The following is a 17668-nucleotide window of genomic DNA, read 5'->3' as shown; positions in this document are numbered from 1 at the left end:
GACAAGACGGAAGAATAGTCTGATAGAAACCTCATGAAATTCCACAAAAACAAATGCAAAATCCTACACCTGGATTGGGATAACTGCACTCATTGGTACAGGCTGGGTGCTGACTAACTAGGTAGTAGTTCTGCAGAAAAGGACAGGGAAGTCCTGGTGGACAACAGGTTGAACATGAGTCAGCAGTGGACCTTTGTGGTGGTGATGCCAACTGCATCCTGGGCTGTATTAGGAAAAGTGTAGGCAGCAGGTTGAGGGAAGTGATAATTTCCCCTATGTGGCTTTTGTGAGGCTGAATTTTAAGTCCTGTGTCCAGTTCTGGCCCCTTTGCTGCAAGAAAGATGTTGATAACTGGACAGAGTCCAGAGCACTTTAGGAGCACTAAAGAGGCTGGAGCACATGATGCAGGAGATGCCGAGAGAACCTGATTTAACTTTGAAGCTATCCCTGCTTTGAAAAGAGGACTGGACTAGATGACGTCTAGAGGTTCCTTCCAACCTAAATTCTATGAATAGATGACCTACAGTCGGATGTATAGTGGCACAAGCTGACCCAAGCCCAGAGAATAACTACAGAGGGAGGCACAAAAACCAAACAAACAGTAGATTGCATAAGCTGCCTAGAATAAAGCTCTTACACCATTCGTACCCACAGTGCAGCCAGACATGTTTGCATTAAATAACAATAGGCCTTCTCCCCATTTAATTCGGAGTCAGTATTTTTTGTCAGTGGTTTGTCCCATTACAGCATGAATTCCAATGAATTCTAACGCAAAGAAGGATCCAATATAAAACTGACTGTTGGTGACAGACAAGACAAATTCATCTCACTTTAGCAGAGTATTTTACCTGTAATGCTGCCCTTCATTTGTTGAATCATTGTGACCTGGAATACACACCAAATGTTAGTCAGTCAAACAGGGGCAGGGGGTTTTCTGGGACAAGTTTCTATGACCTAAAAATCCTCAAATCCTTAACATGAGGATTAGTGATTAATGGTTAATGATTAGCTTAGTGATTCAGCTGAACCTTAATGATAAATGAAAAGTTTCTCTCAAACAGGAAATGCTTTTTTTCATTATGAGAACATAAATGTGCCTGCATTAATTTAAGAGAAATTAGGAATGGCACACAATTAATTTGGCTTCAGTGTTCAACAAGGAAGGACTTTAAACTTTTTACACATCGGTGTTTGGCCAAGGACTAGTTTCTGTCCTCCCAGGGCTGTGTGCCCCTTGCTCAAAGTGTACTACCCTGCGCCTAATCCCCAGGAGATGTGAATTGTTACAAACATGAGCAAGCTACTTCTTCAATTCAAAGTGTAGCTGTTGCTCATTTAGCTCCAGTTAAACCCAGTCTGGATTAATTAATCTGTCGAACAGAAGGTGACTATGGTGCCTGTGCAGCAGTCAGATACTGTTTGGGGATCCTAAGAGCTACGGCTCTGTTGTCAGTGACAGAGAACATGAGTCCATCCAACTCAAAACACCCCATCAGGCAAACAGACTCCACATGCGCTCTAATAACCGTGAAGTCTCACTAATGTTTTTTTTTTTTGAATGCAGAGAACAGGAAATGCTGTGTGTGAGACTGTACCTTCGCGGCTGGTTTCCTAGCAGAGTGGTGTTGATGACAGACTACATTTCCCAGGAGCCTGTTGTGCAGGAATCTCTTATGTCACTGAGCAAGGACTCTGCAGCTCTTCAGGAGGCATTTGAACTGCTGCAGTTGCTAGTGCTGGCGCTGTAGAAACATGACCTTCAGAAATTTGTCTCCTAAACAACCCAGAACCTAGTTGAGTTATTGATGTCAGCGTGGCCAGGGCTTCGTTTCTTTCAGATCCTTTCAGGGTGGCTGGTTAGTCTTGTTTTATGTTACATGCTAAATGTTACCTGCAGAAGAAGAGAAGAGCTTACCTCTTCCAGAGAGATGGCCCCGAGCCAGCAAATTCGCTCTGTCAGCCTGTGCAGCGGCTGTGGCAGAACTAGGTACAAATCACCGTCATTTTGCTAGAGGGAAGGGGGTCAAAATTTATTTATGGGGGAAGAGGGAACTTCAGTTCCTCCTTGATCCTTGATGTTTGCTCTGGCTTTTCTGCTCCAGAAAAATCTCTTCATTCCATTCTGTTTGCTGTACTTTTCAATAATTGAAGCCTTGCAAGTATTTTATGCCACCTAGTTTATCTGTTATCGCAGCATGGGATTTTTAGATCTAAATCTTTGCCTCTGAGACTTAAGAGCTGCTGTCATGAACCTAAACAAGCTGTGTCTAATTTAAGCTTTGTGCTTGCTTTGTTTCTGGAAGAACATTAAAGAGGACAATCTGTTACCTAAGTTAGTTGCAGAGTGCTCACTTCTTTAGGAATTTGCTTTCCATGGTTAATCAAAGAAAGAAAAACAGAATCTTGTGTTGCTGGTTACAGCAGAGATGTCTGTAAAAAATGGAGTATAGTAAACTGCTTGCTGAAATGCAGGAAGGAAGAGCCCTGGCATCTGCATGGTACTGCTTTGTGATCAGTAGCTTCTTTGCAATATTTTTCAGCCTGCACTGTATAATTTCTACAAGCAAACCTGTTGCATTGTTCTAATGATTTGTGACTTTTCTGTTTTTGTTAGTCATAATGCCTGACTAGGCTGTAAGTTTGCTGATGCTGTTAGTATTAATTACATTCCCCTAGTACCTCTGAGTCCTGCTCGTAGAAATAACCTTATTGTGTGGAGCGTTGCACAAATACTGAGCCAAAGACAGCTGCTGCTCCTGGGAACTCACAGCCTAAGGCAGGATGCAACAGCCTGGGCAGTACCATCACCCAGTGAGACACTACTGGTCTGTACAGGCATACCTCGCTTTATTGTGCTTCGCAGATACTGCTTTTTTTACAAATTGAAGGTTTGCGGCAACCCTGCATCGAGCAAGTCTATCGGTGCTATTTTTCCAACAGCATGTGCTCACTTTGTGTCTCCGTGTCACATTTTGTACATTGTTTTTTTAGACATAATGCTATTGAACACTTAATAGACTACAGTATAGTGTAAACATAACTTTTATATGCACTGGGAAACCAAAACATGCGTATGACTCGTTTTATTGTGATATTCGCTTTATTGCGGTGGTCTGGAACCGAACCCGCATATCTCCGAGGTATGCCTGTACACATATAGTGGTTGCTGAGGATTTTGAAATTAGTCCACATTAGCCCCATGTACCCACACTTTTTCAGGAGCAGCGCAGGGAAGAGATTGAGGTATACTACCTTCCCTGGCCATCTCTTATTCCAGTGAGAAAAATAAGTTAAACTTGCTTTTTGTGCATCAGCAAAACAGCTCGGGCATGCTCTAGGATGGTTCATAAGACATGATGGTCATCGTGGGGTTGGTCCTGACTCTGTTCTGTGTGCTTCCACAGTGCTGGGCAGAATTGGCCACATTCTTGATGTGAGGTTTGACTGATCTTTATTCCCCTGCCACTGTGGGGAGTAACTAGAACAGATTTTTTAATCCAGAGTCTCTTGGAAAACATGTGTATTGCATAACAAATTAATTTCTTCAGAAAGAAATAGGGAGAAAGAACTGGCATTTGAAGGGAATGTGTTTTTGTTACTTAGTGCTAAAAGCCACTTTTAGCAAAGTTGGACATAAATTGCCTTTTGTTCTCCACTAATGACTTATACCCTGTTGGAAGAGATCACTGCTGCCTGCTTGTGCTCAGACAGTCTAGTTCACCGCCTTGCGGGGGGATATTCTGGTGCAGATGTTACCAGGTAGTAGGTCTCTTCAGGTGAAGCCATATTCATGTTTGTTCCATGCTGTTTCTCTTCAGTGACGTTTCCCCTGGATCTCACGAAAACTCGACTGCAGGTCCAAGGTGAAGCTGCCGTTCATCGCAGCGGAGCCGTTGCTGGCCAGCCTGTCCCTTACCGTGGTATGCTGCGTACCGCGGCTGGCATCGTGCAAGAGGAAGGCTTGCTAAAGCTCTGGCAAGGAGCCACACCTGCTATCTACAGGCATATAGGTGACTATCTGCTCATGATGGGACAAGTTAGAGTGCTGCCTTCTGTGGCCAACAGTCTTGTGGCTTGATCCTGCCATATCTCGTTATACCTTAGATATATCTGCAAGGACCTTTTCAGTCTACCCTGCAATCCCACTCAGAATTATATAAAACTGGCTCAATCCCCTCTCCTCCCTCTCTTGCCCAATCCTTCACAGCCTTATTCTGGCTTCTGGGAAAATAATATATAATTTTCCTGTCATCTTTGCAAGAAGTTCTTCAGTGCAGACAGGCACTTGGCATCCTCAGAACAATAAATATCTTTTATTTGAGGGAAGTGGGGATAGGCTGGGGAAAAAAAAGTTTGCAAGCAGTAGGATGAAGAAATGCATCAGCAGTTTGGCCAGAGGTAACAGCTCTGTGTGTTTTATTTGCAAATACGACGACAGAAGCAAACCTCAAAAGCACTTGCAGGAGGTTTTGTTGCTGGGCAGCCAGCTGAGAATGAAGCAGCACTCATAGTGAAAGTAGGGTCAGCAATGCAGTAGGGTCTCCTGAGTGTGCTGGCGTAACCCGTGCTGCCTCTTGGAAGACATATAGCTTAGCCAGAGAGATTCTCTGATACTAAAAAGTTCTGGCATTTATTCCAGTCAGCACCCCCTGCCCTGATATCCAGGACTTTCATATCCATTTTGATCATGGATATGAAAGTCAGTGACCAGCTGACCCAGGCAAGCTCTGTAATGTTTTACAACTAATCTCTTGATGTTTCTATAATAGTGCGACGTCCAGAAATGGCAGACCTAAGAATTGTCTCCCACAACTCTTTTGTTTTCCATAGTATACTCTGGAGTGCGGATGGTTGCATATGAACATCTTCGTGACTCTGTGCTTGGCAGGACTGAAGATGAAAGCTTTCCATTCTGGTAATTTTGCATTTATACTGTTGCCTGTTTTGGGATTGTCCTTACCGTGGCAGTTCTGCACAACTGGCTAGAAAGGGATCTTTCCATAATGGCTTGCCTACCTAAAGAAGTTAAATATAAAATAGGAGTTTAAACACTTATGTGGACTTTCTGATTTTGGTGTCAGAGCAGTATCTTTTCATTCAGCTGGGAACAGGATTAAGGAATATTGAAATAAGTTTCTCAGTGGCTTAACCAAGACCATGATTACCCTGGTAAAGGTGCCCTAATAAAGAGAAACATGATAAAGTGCACACATAGGAATAGCTGCTTGGGAAGACACAGCTTGTCTCTGGGAGGAATTAGCCTGGATCAGAGCTGAGGCAGTGCAGCTTTACCATGATTCATAGTGGCAGTTCTTTTTTTGCTCTTGGGGCAGGGGAAGTTCTTAAGTGTAGGTTAGTCAGAGCTGGTCATACAGCTGTGTGTGATGGCTGTTAGAGAAGCTGTGAGCTATTGCACAAACCCCGTACCAATATGAGTAACAGTAGCTGACTGGGTAACGAAGACCAGAGGCTGTAGCGCGGCTGAGCCAAGCTGGACTTGCAGCTAGCCACATGTTCAGTGCGCAGCTCAGAGGGTACAGAGAGCTCGATTACCCTCAGGCTGGGTGAGGACACATTTCCAAAATCCGAATGCAGCTAGCAGAGGTGTCAGATATCCCCTGGTGCCAATTAGCCAACATACTTTGCGTAAAAGAAGTGAGGGCTTGCACGTCTCAGACTTATAGCTGCTGGACGGATAGGTCCCACCAGGGGTTATTTAGCAGCAGTATGGCAAAGTTTTGCTGTTTTGCTGCTTGTCATGCTGCCTAGATAAAGGGAACATGGGTGAGAAATTTTGTCATTATGGCTTTAGATTATGAGGGGGGAATGTAAGGGGAATAGGAAGGCTTGCTGTTTCTGCTGTTATATTGAGTTCCTAGCTTTCCTGGCTACTAAAGAAACAGATTGTGAAGGAAAAGCCACCACTTTGTTTGTGTGTGTACGATAGATGTCAGCCTAAATTAAATCCGTGTATCTTTCCTGAGGAGACAAGTAATCCTATACAAAGCAAAAAGGTCGTCTTCTCTGCAGATTTGATTCAGCAATACTTAAATCTCATTCAGTCCCTTTTTTGAAAGTGCAAGTGGCAGATAGCCACAGAAGTAGCCCTTTGCCTGCTGGGCATGAAGCAGATTTTTCTGTAAACTCATTAGCAAAAATCAGTAAATTTTAAAGATTCTTTTTTTATTGCTAAAATTTTGGTCATATACTTTTATAATCATATACAGTATTGCATCCAATCAAGTATTTTACTCCAAAATGTATTCAGTAATCTTAGGTGCAAAATGTAAATGTTTTTAAGAAGGGATTTATAAAATCTAATATAGATAAAATACTTCTCATGCATGGGAAAGGGGAACTACGGATAATACTGAAATAAGCAGAACCATAAAATTAGCATGACTGATCTGGTAGCAATGTGAGAGATAAACAAAATTTTATATGTTGGGAGGTAGTTTAGAGTTTCGTATTACCCTTCAGTTATTATAATACATGGAGCAACATCTCTTACTTGTGTATCTTGACATCTTGCCTTTAAATCTTAAATGAGGAACATAATGTAACCGGAAGAGGAACGAGAGCATTTTGTTAACATATAATTAACTACCTACAGTTGCCACAGTTATTAACTTAACTCTGGTTCTTAGTATAAAAAATAGTCATTTAAATTTGTTTCAGCTGGGCAATGTTGTTGAACTCTTTAGATCAAGCACTGCGATTTGTTAAGATTTTCAGTGTGTTTTGGGGCATGTTTTCTCTCCCATTGCAACAGGAAAGCTGTAGTTGGAGGCATGTCTGCAGGTGCCATCGGTCAATTTTTTGCCAGCCCAACTGATCTGGTGAAGGTACAGATGCAGATGGAAGGAAAGAGGAAGTTAGAAGGAAAACCATTACGGTCGGTTCCTCTCTAAATTGGCAGTTCTTCTGTTAATGATCACTCTTTGGCTGTTGCGAATCTCCTTGTATGTGGGACGTACATTCAGACCATTGTAGATGCAAAATGTATCACAGAATCACAGAATGGTTGAGGTTGGAAGGGACCTTTGGAGATTGTCTTAAGTCCAACCCCCCTGCTCAAGCAGGGTCACCTAGAGCACATTGCCCAGGATTGCATCCAGGCGGGTTTTGAGTATCTCCAGAGAAGGAGACTCCACAACCTCTCTGGGCAACCTGAATATATGAATGTAATTTGTCCAGCTTGTTTCTGCAGCACGTCCTGTGAGCTTGGTTAATCATGCCCCTGTTTAATCTGGTTCAGTTGCTGTGGGAGGCCCAGATAACAAAAATGATTGAATGTTGTATACAAAAAGCCACCTGGACATCAAATATTCAAATCTAGAACAGATGGGTCATGACTGAGGTTGATACCACTTGGTAGACTGCATGATGTATGTGAAAGGAGGTCAGTACTTCTGCCTTGCTCACTGTTGTGACATCTAATGCTGTTTTCGGCTTTTATACTGATCTGAAAAAAAGTATCACAATAACACCAAGGATCACAGTACTATTAAACCACTTAGTCAGGAGTCATTCATGTTTCTTGAGGGCTGGGAAGGAGAGGAAGGGTAAGGTTTTCTCCTTCTCTCTTCTACCACCCCCTTTCCCTGGCTGATTTGATCTCTTTTGAGGAAAGAGTTGTACCACCTGATGGCTCTGAGCAATGCAGAGGGTGAGGGATTTGAGACTTCCTCCTTATTCCCTTTGTACTTGCCTTTCTTCTTCTAACGTATCAGTCCCAGAGACCACAAACCCTCACTGATCCTACATACACAGCAGTTCTATGCCAGGACTTTTCTAGAGAAAGGGAAGGACCGTTTCTGAAGAAGGGAAACTGAAAGAAGGGATGGGGCAAATGGCTTGTTCTCACACTGCTGCGCAGGAAGCGCAGCCGCAGAGAGGGGCCATGCTCGCCTGCAAGCATTGGCGCTGGAGACCCTTCTTGCAGATACCAGAACACAGTGCTGTTTGCACCCTAAACTGCTGGCATCATTTGGTTTCTCATGTATTTAGTATTGCAATGCTACCATGGGGTCAGAGGGTCATCTATCATTAGTGATCAGATTGCTGCTTACCAGGGAAACTGGTGTGTTTGGAAAGTTGTCTCAGTATGAAGGTCAAAGATTAAATGCATCCGGAAGGCCAGATCCTCACAGGTTTAAATTTTCATTTTTCTGACAATGTTGGTGTGCATCAGCTGGGGCCCTGGTTCAGCAAAGCCTTGGAATATGTAGAGCAAAGATTTCTCTATGGCTGAATTCTCTGCTTACTACTTGAATATTGATTTCAGATTTCGAGGAGTGCACCATGCATTTATGAAGATCCTGTCTGAAGGAGGAATACGGGGGCTTTGGGCTGGATGGGTGCCAAACGTTCAGAGAGCTGCTCTGGTAAACATGGGAGGTAAATTTAATAACTTACTCTGCAGTGCTTAAGGCTGCATCTAAACTGTAAGAAAGGAGAGTTCAGCTGCTCACCTAATCTCAGTCTTTTGATTCTCTATGTTGGGGTCCTGTTCAGAGTACACTGCAGCTAACAACTGGCTTGTGCACCTGGCTTGCTTTCCTGGAGAAATCAAGTTGCTAAAAAGCACAGTTCGTGCCTGAGTTACTGTCAGGGAGCAGTGAGGGCTGGCTGCTCTCTAAGGGATGGGGAGCCAAGAGCTAACTGCAATAACACAGGCAGCAGGGCAGGGGCCTCGCCAGCCCTCCCACTGCCCCAAGTGAGGCGAGCAGGGCAGGCCTGGAGATGCTAGTCAGGTTCAACCAAGAGTCCAGATCATCAGGCAAGTTTGTGGTGATGAGGCAGCTCTGAGGTCAAGCCAGGAAGCTGAGTAAGGATCAGGTCTGGTGGGAGTAACCAGGGTCAGACACAGCCCAGTGATCACTGGGCAAGTCCACAGTGATGAGGTGGGTCAAGGTCAGGCCAGGAAGTCTGCCTGCAGGTCAGAGTCCAGATCAGCAAGGTCCATGGCCAGGAACAGGTATGGCTGTGACAGAGGTGTGGACAGGCACACCTCCAGTGAAGTTTGGGCAGGTACTGAAGACCTCGGGTTGAGCTGAAACAGGGCTCCTAGGCCCATGGGCAGGGGTGTGGGGGTGACCCCAGGTGAGGCTGTTCAGGGCCATTAGAGCCTATTAATGCACTCAGGGTCTTAACAACTGCCTCCCCTCCCAGCAAGGTGTCTCCTCACACCTTGCAGAGATGTGGGCTCAGAAGGGACTTGCTGTGGAGTGATTGAATTGCTATGGATTATCAGTGGGCTATTTCAGGGGACAAAGAGCCAGGGCAGGGACCTGGGAAAGTGATATGGCCTGAGAGACTTGGGCCTGGGTGAGGGGGTTCAGGGTGCCTAAGAGAGGCCCTGGAGGCCTAACAGGCTTGGGGAAGGAGGAGGATGTTCAAGCCTCCTTTGGGGAGCCTCAGGGGCAGGGCAGTTCCCTCAGGAGCCTGGGGCTGGGCAGGGGGTTGGTGCTGTGGGGAGATCAGGGCCCAGGGCCATGCTGGTCCCTCAGGAGGAGATGTAGGCGCAAAGCCCTACACAGGTGCAGATGAAGCTCCATTGTGCATGGTTCAGGGCTTGAGATGGCTCAAGTAGACTGCCAATGTAGGCTGGCTGTTCCCTAGGAGCTGGGAGCCAAGGCAGATCCTATGGCTGGCAGGGCAGGGGCCTTGCCGGCCAGGGCTCGTCCCATGGTACCCAAGCAAGGCAAGCAGGGCAGACCCAGAGATGACAGCCAGCTTCAGCCATGAGTCCAGATCCTCAGGCAAGTTTGAGGTGAGGAAGCAAACCTAAAGTCAAGTCTGGAAGCTGAGTCAGGATCAGGTCTGGTGAGGGTAACCAGGGTCAGACACAGCTCAGTGATCACTGGCAGGTCCAAGGTCAGATCAGGAGGTCAGTCCACAGGTCAGTGTCTGGATCAACAGGTCTGTAGCCAGGCACAGGTATGGCTGTGACAAAGCTGCAGAAAGGCACACCTACAGCATAGGTCAAGTGGGGACTGAAGACCCAGGGCTGAGCTGAAATGAGGCCTGTGGACAGTGATGTGGGTGGAGGACCAGGTCAGGCTGATCAGGGCTAGTAAGGCCCATTAGTGCCCTCAGGGCCCTGGCAGTCTCCTGAAATAGGGTGAAATTGCTGTCTGAGTGCTCAACTGATCCAAGAAATGCTCGCTTTTCCCATACACAGACAAGAGCCTTCCTGTGTCTGCCCAAAACTGCTCAGATATGTTGGTCTTTGCTCTCCTTTCTGAGGTTTTGTCTATAACATGAACTCTTTTACAATTGGAAAATGTTCACCACTGGGTACAACTGGGCTGTAAAGCACTAGACAGAGCTGGGGGGGCCATCCTGGTTAGTAGGCAGAGCTTTGAGTTTTCAGGCCAGGGCATTGGAAATGTATCCCAGATCTGCCACTAACTCTCAGATCAGCATCTTTCATTCAGGCTCCCAGACACAGTAACTCATGTCTGCTTTCAGCCACTCATGATATAATGTCCATGGCACGTGCACCCACTATTATTGTCTAACGTTTCCAACATATTTGATAACCTTTGCAAACTGTTACAGAAGTGGGTGAGGTAGAACCATCATTATTGTGGTGTTTCTGGTTTTGGTGAATGAGTTATTTTGCAAAATTTTCCATTTGGGATCCATTTTATCATTTGTAAGGTAACCCAGAGAAGAAGGAAGTGAAACACATACTCGTGCATCTAATGACAGGAGCAAGAGGAGCGATGTGTAGGTTCGCCAACTGTCATCAGAAAGGGGGCAGTGTTAGCTGTGTCAATGGCTGCATCAGAAATTTAGGTCTTGCCAAGTCTCCATCTTAAATCAGTAGTAAACAACACAAACACCATCTATTTCTAACAATATTTTTTCTAATTATTTTCTTTACAGATCTGACCACTTATGATTCAGTGAAACACTTTTTACTTCTGAACACCCCACTTGTGGACAACAGTGTGACTCACAGTGTTGCCAGGTGCCTAACTCCTTTATCACCTCTTTTTTACTATGGAGTATTTCCAGCCTCACTGTCTAGATCTGAATGACTTATCCGTGCTAGCAGAAGCCCCTATTCCTTGGCCAGGCTACTGCTGACAAAATGCGCCTTTATAATGACTTTTTTTTTTTTGTCTGAGAGGACATCATTGTACAAAAGACACAAAGGATGCAACTATAGCTACAAAACTGTCCTCACTACAAGTGATATATTACATGGTATTCCTATGCTAATGAAGTGCATCTAGTGCAGTCATAGGAATGACTATGGACTAACCATGAAGCAATATTATTTTCAGGGAAATCTCTTTTCTCCTTCCCTCTCTTCTAACTAGGAAATGGGGGGAATGTCTTTGGCTGGGATGTGTGTCTAGCTCTGTTAGCTGCTTCAGTTGCCTGCTATGTGAGTGGGGATAATGCCCTGCCTAATTTTGCACAGTTCTTTGCACTCCCATTTTGTAAATTCAGTGTGACGTTATTACACAGCAAAGCCAATTCTAATAAAAGAATGTTAATATATGAAATAATTATGAAACTAGAGTAGAAAAATACCTGTGTTTGAGGAAGAGTTTGTTCTGATACTCTTTTCCCTGCTTTATCAATGAAGTAAGGCCTGAAAGGGAGCCATTAGAAAAAAAAATACAGGAAAGACCTGTAATTCCATAATTATTTCCACAGTGAAGAACTTTTAACCAAGATGTCCATGGCCTCTAAGTATGGAGTAGCAAAATGTTTGGCTTTTTTAGGGCCAGAACAAATAACAGCTATGTTGCTTCATGAGAGTGTGTTAATGTTGGACACACTTATAGATAGATCCCTGGATTTCTTCTTAGCAGTAGACATACACTCCTGTTCCTGGGAATGGTTTGCCTGGAACTGTATAGAGTATTCAGTGGGTACTGTATGTGATCAGTTATGCACAAACCTTGAATTATTTTTTTCATACTGCATTTCTTCTCTTGCTTGTACTTCTTTGTACTATATGACCATTTTAAAGATCTGTTTTCAAGGCTTTCCATACTTGTCTCAAAGATATTATATTGATGCTTAATGTTTACACATCTTGAAGCTCTCCTGGGTGAGGATTAATACCAGTTTAACTCTCTTGGTTTAACTCTCCTTAAATTGACTAATTTTTTACTTTTTGGGGGGAGAGCTGGATCTTCAGCTGAGATAAACTGCCTTAGTTCCACTGACTTCATTGAAGTTATGCCACAAAGTATATTGCTCAGAGGATATAAAATGTGAAAAATACATTTAAACATCTCGGTTCTCATTTGTGAGATTACAGGAATTTTCCTTTTTCTAGGATTTCTAGTACTTTGTGTAATCTAGCTTTAATTGTAGCAAACAGTAAGAGTGAGGGATATAATCTCTGCAGAACAACCTCTTTTATTCTCTTAAATTATGATGAAATCTGCCATATATAAACAATATCATAAATTGCCTATTTTGTATACCTGCCTCAGAACTACATACAGAGTCTAGGGCAGCTGGCTCTGAGAACATAGTTGAGACAGAGCACAGGGAACACTAGCGTTCTCCTAAATCAAGTTTGCATTAAGTTATGAGGTATTATTCATGACTGTATGATTACTGTTTTAAAATATCTTTATTCTTAGAATCATGATGCTTAAATTGTAGTGATAAACCTTAGGGCTTTTTTTTTCTTTAAGTATCTGTTATTATTGATAGTGCATGTTCTGGCCTGGTAGCTGCTGTTCTGGGAACTCCTGCTGATGTAGTCAAAACCCGGATAATGAACCAGCCAAGAGATAATCAGGGAAGGTATGGACATTTCAGAGACTGACTTTGTAGTAGACAGTTTAAACCCTGAGCCTCATTGATTTCACTGGAAGTTGATCCAAGTGCTAAATCTCTAATCTGTTCTTCATCTTTTTGATGATCATTTTACTGTTTTAATTTTGCATATCCAGGAGATTTCTGTTGTAATGATCACCTAAACTTAGTAAATTATTTAAGTGGAATTCAGTTCTGATTAAACTGCAGTGACTTCAGTGAGATTACAGAAGCTTGTTTCTACGAATTTATCTGATAGAGATGATTTTTCATGTGGGATGGGATTTTTAAGTGTGTATTTGTAATCCTAACAATATTTTTTCTCCTTGCATGTTGCTAGAGGTCTGCTGTATAAGTCTTCCATGGACTGCTTGATTCAAACTGTACAGGGCGAAGGGTTTATGTCTCTATACAAAGGCTTTACACCAACCTGGATGCGAATGGTAAATGCCTTTTGACTCTGTTTACAACTAGATAGTTGAACAACATGACATTAAAATGTAAAGAGCTCCTTCTGTGTTGGCATTTCCAAACTATTTGGGTCTTTCTCAGGGTATTCTATTTAATTGCAGTTAGCATATTTGAATGTAGTGGATGAAACAACTCCTGCAGTGTCACTTCCCCCATGTTGCCTGTTGCACCCCTTTAGTTTGGAAAATGCTGTCCTGTTAAATTGCTAGACGTTTTCTTTGCTTTTTATACAATTTCAGGCTCCCTCCTTTCTTCCTTCCCCAATCTCTCTTTTGTTTCCTTCTTGCTCCCAGTCCTGAACTCCCTTTGCATTCTTCTTATTTTCATTCCTCCTTCTCCCCAAGAACTTCTTCATTACTCCCCCTGCATCTCACTTTTGCCCCTCTTGTATTCAAGCCAACAGCTTAAGTCTGCATGCTGCTGGACCATTAGCTACATCTATACAAGTATATCTATACAAGCGACATCTATACAAGTGAATGAAACAGTCCTTGGGGCCTGGGAACTGGAACTTGACTGTCTTTACTGTGTTAGATCATGGTTTGTGTTCAGCCTAAAACAACGAGCAATTTATCAATTTCTGGGCACAGTTTCGGGGTTAGCGTGGGTCAGGGATGATTCCCAATAGCAAATTTGGATGTGGCTACCTTTTTGTCTATAGGAATTTAACAGTATGGATGTGTCTAGACTCTGCCAGCTTGCTTCCAGGCTACAGAACAAGTTTATGTACTCTTTAGATTACCACTGCAGATGCAGCTTTTCAGATTGAGCACTATAATTAGAGAGAAATAGCCTCCTTTCTCTAATGTACTGAGCACAACAGTGGCCTGCAGCATCTGGTAAGAACAGTTACAGGAAAGTTCTGCTCAGTCCCTGTGTCCCTGTGCCAGGACGTATTCAGTACCGCTGGGGTCTTTGTGAGTTTACTACTAAGTTAAAAATTTTCACAGGGCATATGCCAGCTTGGATTTCTCAAAGGCTTAGAAGCATGGATAATGTTTAGCGAGTGTTTCAGAGGAGCAGGAAAAAGTATTTCCTAGACATGAAGCAGCCTTTTGCCAAATACCAATCTATTGCTCCAAAAACACAGCAGAGCTTCTCAACTATATGGATGTAAGATATATAGTTTATGCAGGAAGAAGTACATAATATTCTGATTCCAGTTTTAGATCAAATAAACCATTTTCTAAAGAAACTTAAGAAAACATTCAACCTGAAGTAGACTGCAAGCATGAAACGTTTCAGGTCAAACATTTACAGGTGGGGAAACTGAAAAAAATTTTTAGGTCTCTTGTGAAGGATTGGGTAGCCCTAATCATACGCAACACTACAATTTCTGCATGAAAGACCTAATATGCAATTACGCTAAAGAATATGATTTTTAAGAACAGATAAATCCAATTTAATATAATGTATTTATGTATTTGGTCACTTCTATTTTAAGCTTCTAACTTCTGTGATTGCTTTCACAGGCTCCTTGGTCACTGGTATTCTGGCTTACATATGAACAAATCAGAAGGATCTGTGGAGTTAGTTCTTTCTAAAATCTTGAAACCACATCAATATGCACAAAACAAAGAAGAATCGGAAAGCTTAATTCTCATTCCACAAAGCACCCCCACCCCACAGAGAACTAACTCATTTAGGAGATTGGCAGTAGTATCACATGTATAGGTTTATGCCCCAGATCCAGTCCTTACTGGTTAGAACTAGCCCTGATCTAATGGCACTATTTGCTTGGGAGACTGCTATCTGAAATTTAAGTTATCCACAGGATAAAATTGTCACAAAGAATAACATTTCAACCCACAGCAAGCATCAGCTTTCTAGAATAATGAACAGAGGTAAAAAATCTACCAAGCAAGTAGATTATAATACTGTTTTTTCTTTTAATAATAGAGATGATTCCTATAGTTAAGGACAACTTAAGAGGTTGTGGAGTCTCCTTCTCTGGAGATATTCAAAACCCGCCTGGACGCGATCCTGTGCAACGTGCTCTGGGTGACCCTGCTTGAGCAGGGGGGTTGGACTAGATGATCTCCAGAGGTCCCTTCCAACTTCAACCATTCTGTGATTCTGTGACAAGTGTAGGTTGAACAATGCAGCACTGAACATCTTCTGTGGCTAAGCAGTGGGCATCGGTCTATAAAATTAATTGGGAATTTTTTGTTACTATTACATTTGTATACGTCTAGAAAAAGAACTACCTCTCTTGAGTTTCATGCCTCAGCAAATCAAGCATGGAGTGCTAAGTACTGAAATAATTAAAGCAGTTGATCTGATTTCAAGTATGTTTTGCTCAAAAGGTGGAAGGGCTTGTGTTCATCTGAATTCCCAGAGACTGTCTAACCTCTTCATTCAAGCATTTGAATACTATTCTATGCATATTCATGAGTGAAATTCATTCCTCTACCCGGGAATTAAAAGCCTAGTTCACTTTAAGTCCCACTTGAGAAGCTGGTAATACACATGCTGTCCACAGGACAAAGCTGAACTACTTGTCTTCTGAGAGTCTCAGTGCTGACCTGGCAGACTGGGTAATCAATGCACCACTTTTCTGTGGTGCATAAATAAACACTCTGCCTGCCTATTTAAATCTAGGTGGAAGCAGAGTTATAATATTTTCCTCATAAACACAAAATGTTTAAATAGACAAGTGATTTTTTTTTAAACCTAAAGCTTTCCAGATTTCATAGGCAAGGGGACCACAGCTATTTGTTGTTAGGCTCGTCTCTGGCAATCAGGAGGCAAGAACGCAGTGTAATAGCAATCATAATGTAGCTAGCTGACAGAACAAAGCTGGCTTTGATCTAGCAATATTTAGTAATGACAAGACTGTACAAGGCTTAGCTGCCTGAGTAAAGACTAGACTTGAGATTATTTCTAGATTAGTCTTAGCAACTAGAATCTTTAATGTTCCAATTTATTATTAAATACAGTTTGGGTGTCTCTTCTTGACTGCACTGATGCTCTTTGATTATATTGTAGATTTGTTGTGGCTGTATGTGTTTGGGTATTGTGTTGAATTGTGGAGTGTGATTCTAGTTTGGAAAAACTGCTGTGTAAAAATTCATCCTCCCATTGCTAGGAGGTCAAAATGTTTTTGTTCAGAAACATTTTTATTTTTCTAATTGTCAGCTTGAGAAACTAATCTGAGTTCTTTCCTTCTTGCACATCATCACCAGCAATTATAAACCAGCAGGCAAAGCTGCTGCTTCAGTTGCATCCTGAGTGGTCCTGCCTGCAGTCCTGTTACTCAGATAGACCTGACGATGGATATGTAGAAGTGCCTGATCTAAAAAAGCAATTTTAAAAGTCTTTTAGTGAAAAGCTGTTTTAACCACTAATTAAGCTCTTTTTTGAGTATAAAACACTAAAGAAAAGTGATTCATAACAGTGCCAATGCCTAGTATTTTGTATTCGAGAAATAAATAATTTGAATAGCAGAAGTTGCCACTTGTTACATTACTTTATAGTGTTTTGTAATTCCAAATTTTTCAAGCAGAAATGTCTAATGTATGAAGCACTTGGGTCATATTTATTTAGACTAACTAGCTTCAATTTCAGGAACTAAGAATTTGCCCTAGGATGGCTCCTAAGATTCCTGGACCAGACTATCTGGTGAACTAAGAACAGCTCCTTGAAGTCCTTGGGTCTGACTCTTCCTCGTGCTTGCACTTATGACCATTGTCCCTAACGGCTGGGCGGCAGCCCTGTCAAAACTTCAAAAGCCTGCCTGGGAAGAAGGGGCGAAAACAGGGAGAAATCAGATGATTTCAGGGCACAGCAGAGGGAACGAATGGGAGAGGGGTGACAGTCAAGGGGAACTGGAAGGGGGTACCATTGTTATGGAAAATCAGGCTCGCCAGCCTCCATAACAGGGTCCGACCCTAGGTTCCTGCTGAGGCAGAAGTTCGAAGTCAGATTGGAGAGAAATAAAATTTAATGATACACGTGTGGTAATTACAGCTCGAGCTGGGTGCCTCCAAAGAGCGACCCTGAACAAAGAAATCCCTGGGCAATTATACCCTTACAATCTAAATTCCCCACCCCTTAAGCGATAGTTTGGACCAATAGTAATAGTTAGGTCTGGGTTCTTCCCCTTCTTCACTGGGCCCCTCCATTGTCTCTAGGCAGGCTGCTGCTTATCTTCAAGGTTGGCTACTCCTGCTGTCAGTGTAGCTTCTTTATCTCTCCAGCTTGAACGGGCTCTGGGGCCCCCTTTTACTTATCTAAGTAAAAGTTCACAGCAAGTTCACAGCCTGAGGCCTAAGGCTTCAGCAAATTTAGCTACTAATGCTAAGCAAGTTATGCTAAGCAATTAATTCTAGACAGCTTCAGTTCAATATTCTCTAACACCATGCAGAGCACCCGTGCGCACTGCTTCATGACGACC

The 17668-nt window shown here is 42.8% G+C and overlaps 1 protein-coding gene across 2 annotated transcripts; it reads left to right on the top strand.

The window, feature by feature from the left end:
- Positions 1–1739: 1739 nt before the first annotated feature.
- SLC25A27 (solute carrier family 25 member 27) lies at positions 1740–16691 on the top strand. Of its 2 annotated transcripts, none has more exons than XM_013955608.2 (9): positions 1740–1987; positions 3819–4010; positions 4831–4915; positions 6773–6895; positions 8288–8400; positions 10897–10981; positions 12697–12789; positions 13142–13244; positions 16458–16691. In XM_013955608.2, exons 1-9 carry the CDS (start codon positions 1885–1887, stop codon positions 16464–16466), a joined length of 906 nt encoding a protein of 301 aa, XP_013811062.1. In that variant the 5' UTR covers positions 1740–1884; the 3' UTR covers positions 16467–16691. The 2 variants fall into 2 exon arrangements, with proteins under 2 accessions (XP_013811062.1, XP_013811061.1); XM_013955607.2 differs by having other exon boundaries at positions 14745–16691.
- The last annotated feature ends 977 nt before the right edge of the window (positions 16692–17668 follow it).

This window comes from Apteryx mantelli, chromosome 3, assembly GCF_036417845.1.
Source record: "Apteryx mantelli isolate bAptMan1 chromosome 3, bAptMan1.hap1, whole genome shotgun sequence".
NCBI lineage: Eukaryota > Metazoa > Chordata > Aves > Apterygiformes > Apterygidae > Apteryx > Apteryx mantelli.
Note: the sequence above shows the minus strand (reverse complement) of the source record. Positions and strands in the feature narration are given on the sequence as shown.

Coding starts and splice junctions, on each gene's coding strand:
- SLC25A27 (XM_013955607.2), top strand. CDS start 1,885: ATGTTACCTGCAGAAGAAGAGAAGAGCTTACCTCTTCCAGAGAGATGG. Junction 4,011..4,830: donor TGCTATCTACAGGCATATAG/GTGACTATCTGC, acceptor TGTTTTCCATAG/TATACTCTGGAGTGCGGATG. Junction 6,896..8,287: donor TTAGAAGGAAAACCATTACG/GTCGGTTCCTCT, acceptor TATTGATTTCAG/ATTTCGAGGAGTGCACCATG.